General features: G+C 48.3%; 1 protein-coding gene across 2 annotated transcripts in view; it reads right to left on the bottom strand.

The window, feature by feature from the left end:
• Positions 1-2,563: 2,563 nt before the first annotated feature.
• Positions 2,564-5,000, bottom strand: part of LOC143290869 (uncharacterized) — a 205,189-nt gene continuing 202,752 nt past the window's right edge. For both annotated transcript variants that reach the window (XM_076600408.1, XM_076600409.1), the window contains one exon: positions 2,564-3,090. In XM_076600408.1, the coding sequence (XP_076456523.1) occupies positions 3,040-3,090 (51 nt within the window). In that variant the 3' untranslated portion in view covers positions 2,564-3,039. The remainder of the gene's footprint in view (positions 3,091-5,000) is intronic.

Here is a 5,000-nt window from a genome sequence, read left to right as displayed (position 1 = left end):
ACTCATCCGTCCGGGTCCGACGGGAGACTCCATCATCATCACCACCGAAGTCAGGTGTCCGTTTCACATCTGGGGGGAGTGAGGAAATTCGGAGTAAAGCGCCTTTCCCCCCAAGGACACAACGCCATGCCGAAACGGGGGCCTCGAGCCCTGATCACTGGTGAACACTGGATCAGAAGACCAACAGCTAACTAGTTCTGCTGCAGGACCTCTGTGGAAGAAACGCGAAAACAACAAAACTTGCTGTTCACTCAAGAGCGCCAGGACAACCCACTGACAAGGGGCAACGACTCATGCTCTTCATTCGCATACCGGACTTAAAGTCAAACAGGAAAGTCCACGATTCCCCATCCCAATCCTACTCCCTCACCCCCCCCCCCGGACCTCTCCCCCCCCCCAACACACACACATTTACACAACAAGTTGTTTGTTACAATTATGCCCAGTTCTGACCCTGACCAATAACGAGTTATTCACACCTACATATCAGCTTTCCTTTTTCTTTTAATAAGAAATATTCAAATGTGAAAAATTAACGCTTAAACTAGATGTCTACCAATATCCAGTATATACGACGGGACATGGAATAAAATTCCTTAACATTCAAACGGAAAAAAAATTAACACTTTAGACAGATGTCTATAATCACCAGTATGTGTGATGAAACATTAAACGTAATTCCTTTCTTAACATTCAAATGATGAAAATTAATTCTTACATGTCTACAATCACCAGTATGTGTGGGTGAGACTAATATCAAACAGAAGCCCCCCCCCCCAACCACCACCCCCCTCTCCCCTTCATTCCTTCCATCGATTACAATTGTGTGGAGTGATGGCCTGGAGGTAACGCGTCCGCCTAGAAAGCGAGAGAATCTGAGCGCGCTGGTTCGAATCACGGCTCAGCCGCCGATATTTTCTCCCCCCTCCACTAGACCTTGAGTGGTGTCCTGGACGCTAGTCATTCGGATGAGACGATAAACCGAGGTCCCGTGTGCAGCATGCACTTAACGCACGTAAAAGAACCCACGGCAACAAAAGGGTTGTTCGTGGCAAAATTCTGTGGAAAAATCCACTTCGATAGGAAAAACAAATAAAACTGCACGCAGGAAAAAAAAATACTGTAGTGTAGCGACGCGTTCTCCCTGGGGAGAGCAGCCCGAATTTCACACAAAGAAATCTGGCGTGACAAAAAAGAAATACAAATACAAATACATATTATATCTACGCAAACACTTACTTCACACGTCACACACTCTTTTCTTCCTTTCTTTCTTTTCTTTTCTTTTTTTTTTTTTTATACGCTGAGCATGACCTCAGTCAACACCAGTCACTGACCAATCACAGGCAGGGAAGCACACAGAGGATGAGTCACGTGGCAAGAAACAGGGGCACTTAATTCAGTCAAAAGGAAGCCGTGAAAACTACAAAGTTCTGTCACTCTCAAAACCACGTCACGTTCACAACAACCCCAACATGTCCGTGGACTTTCTGAAAGCATGCTTGTTTTGATATTTAAAAAAAAAAAAAAAAAATTCAAAAAAAAGAAAAAGAAAAAAAAAAAAGAAGAAAAAGCGAAAAAGCTTATATGTGAAAAACTATTTGTGACGACTAGTATAATAATATGCACATTAGCTACACAATAACAAACAAAAACAAAAATGAAAGAAATTGTCTATTCTCAAACGACACACACACACACACAAAATCACGTTATCAGATTCCACACATTTTCATCGCCATATTTCCCACGCACACACACACACACAGGCATGCCGGTTTCTCTTATTTCTGTTTTAGTACCACAAGTCACGAGTCAATGTCGTCTTGATACTATCGTATCCATGATAAACGTTTGCGATACAATTTGTTTTTGATGCCTATCTATCTTAACAATGTCTTTTTAAATAATATACTTTGTTCACACACAGGTACGTATGGCATGCAGAAAGTCTTTGAGTTTCCCCAGTTAACTACTCGCTGTCTATGGTTCGCTTCGCTTTTTTGCTTTTTTTTTTTTTTTTTTTTTTTAATTTTCTTTTTGCATTTTTCAAACACGCGCACTTGTCCATGTGAGTTTTTGCTCATACTGCTGAATGCTGAATGCCTCGAGTTTATCGAGCATTAAAAAAAAAAAAAAAAAAAAAAAGGCAAAAAAAACCTCCACGGAACAACGAAATCCGAAATATGTACCACCATTCATACAGTACATGTCAGATTACTCAGTCACATGTTCTGCACTGGAAGTCACACAGCAGGAAATGATTCTTTCGTGAGTGTTTGGCAATATCCCGTTCTTTGCTGTTGGTTTTTTTTTTTGTTTCAGTGTTTTGAGGGCGTGGGGGTGGTGTGTGTGTGTGGGTGGGGGGTGGGGGTAGGGGTGTGGGGGTGTGTTTAAAGAGAGTACTTTTTTGTTGTCAGTGTAGTACCTCAGCATATTTATCAATATTTTATTTCTGAACCCACTGGAACAGGGCGGTCAGCTTTCTGGTGTCTACGTGTTGCTCTGGGGGGTGGGGGGTGGGGGGAGGTTGGGGGGGGGGGGAACTTCCAGTGCATGTTGACACAAGCCAGATGTCCGCAGGGTGACGAATAGTCAGTCGTCCTTCACGACCTTGGGGGTCGGGGCAGGGGCAGTTAGCACACACTGAAAGTCTTTGTCTGTCGTCAGCAAGGCAGGCAGCACAGCACAGCACACACTAGTCATCGGTACAGCATCTCCTCCATATTAGCCAGAAGACCGGAAGTGTTCACAGGAAGTACTTCAGTAGTCAGTGAACCCGTCTCTCCCCCCTGCCCCCTTTCCTCCGTGCGCAGAATCACGTATTCTCGCCTCGTCAGGAAGTGGTGATGTCACATTCATCTGGCCTCGTTAGGAAGTGGTGACGTCACGTCAGCTCGCCTCGTTAGGAAGTGGTGACGTCAGAGGGGCTGGGTATGTTGTGGGGGTGGGGAAGGAAGTATGAACGTCAGGCGCGAGTCACTCACAACAACCGTACACGCACACTCATACTCGGCACGGACCTACAGCAAGCCGTCGTCATTCCCACATGTAGCCCTGCCGTATGCCTGGCTGCCGTAACCCTCGTATCTGTAACACACACCTCGTCTGATGACATTTATGGCGTGTGCATTCTCACACGCACACACACACACACACACGCGCGCGCACACACACACACACACACACACACGACGTAACCCTCGTAACTGTAAAATGAGATTCATGGCTTGTGCATCTCTCTCTCTCTCTCTCTCTCTCTCTCTCACGCACACACACACACACACACACACATATATATACACCATAATATATATATGCATACAGTACACACACACACACACACACACACACACACACACACACACACACACACACACCCTCTCTGTTATGTACCAAATCAACCATACAAAAACACCACGTAACAACTATCCAATCCCTGCTCAAGGGAAAAAGAAGAAGAAGAAGAAGAAGAAGAAGAAGAAGAAGAAGAAGAAGAAAACAACTGCCTGAGTAAGCTTGCAACACATGAAACGTCATCCTGAGGATCATGAAGCAGCGATGCCCTGTGTGTGAGACCAGTGTCCACCCACTGAACCACACCATCACTTCACCAACCACCATCTATCAACTGACCACTGAGCCACAAGCGCAGCCCACTGGAGCGGTGGCCTAGTGGCCAAACACCCGACTAGGAAGCCAGTGTTCAAGGGTTCAAGTCCCGCGTGGACCGAGAATTTCACACCCCCCCCCCCCAACCCTCCTCCCCCTCCACTAAAGCTTATGTGGTGGTCTGGGTGATAGTCTTTCGGATAAGACGTTAAACTGAGGTCCCGTGTGGGACTTGGCGCACGTAATAGAACCCATGGCACGCACAGAGACTGTTCCTCGCACAACCCAGTAGAAACAGCCACCTTGAGAGTAAAGCGAAGAAATTCGCAGGAAAAAAACAACACAAAAACAACACAGGAAAGGGGGAAAAAAAAGTGGCGTTCCACTGTCGAGACGGGCTCTCCCCGGGGAGAGCGCCCACAAAATCCACCCAGAAGTGATCAGAAACTCTAGGGTGAGCTGGACAGTACAAGGTCTTCAGAGAAGAAGCCCCCCCCCCTACTGGACAGTACAAGGTCTTCAGAGAAGAAGCCCCCCCTACTGGACAGTACAAGGTCTTCAGAGAAGAAGCCCCCCCAACCCCCTACTGAACAGTACAAGGTCTTCAGAGAAGAAGCCCCCCCCCACCCCACTACTGGACAGTACAAGGTCTTCAGAGAAGAAGCCCCCCCCCCCCCCTACTGGACAGTACAAGGTCTTCAGAGAAGAAGCCCCCCCCCCCCCCTACTGGACAGTACAAGGTCTTCAGAGAAGAACCCCCCCAACTGGACAGTACAAGGTCTTCAGAGAAGAAGCCCCCCCCCCCAACTGGACAGTACAAGGTCTTCAGAGAAGAAGCCCCCACCCCCACCCCCTACTGGACAGTACAAGGTCTTCAGAGAAGAACCCCCCCAACTGGACAGTACAAGGTCTTCAGAGAAGAAGCCCCCCAACTGGACAGTACAAGGTCTTCAGAGAAGAAGCCCCCCCCCCCAACTGGACAGTACAAGGTCTTCAGAGAAGAAGCCCCCACCCCCACCCCCTACTGGACAGTACAAGGTCTTCAGAGAAGAAGCCCCCCCCGCCCCCCCTACTGGACAGTACAAGGTCTTCAGAGAAGAAGCCCCCCCCCCCCCTACTGGACAGTACAAGGTCTTCAGAGAAGAAGCCCCCCCCCCCCTACTGGACAGTACAAGGTCTTCAGAGAAGAAGCCCCCCCCCCCTACTGGACAGTACAAGGTCTTCAGAGAAGAAGCCCCCCCCCCCCTACTGGACAGTACAAGGTCTTCAGAGAAGAAGCCCCCCCCCCCCCCCCCCTACTGGACAGTACAAGGTCTTCAGAGAAGAAGCCCCCCCCCCTCCCTACTGGACAGTACAAGGTCTTCAGAGAAGAAGCCCCCCCCCCCCCT

This window comes from Babylonia areolata, chromosome 16, assembly GCF_041734735.1.
Source record: "Babylonia areolata isolate BAREFJ2019XMU chromosome 16, ASM4173473v1, whole genome shotgun sequence".
Classification (NCBI taxonomy): Eukaryota; Metazoa; Mollusca; class Gastropoda; order Neogastropoda; family Buccinidae; genus Babylonia; species Babylonia areolata.
The sequence above is the reverse complement of the archived record's forward strand: the minus strand, read 5'-3'. Positions and strand labels throughout refer to the sequence as shown.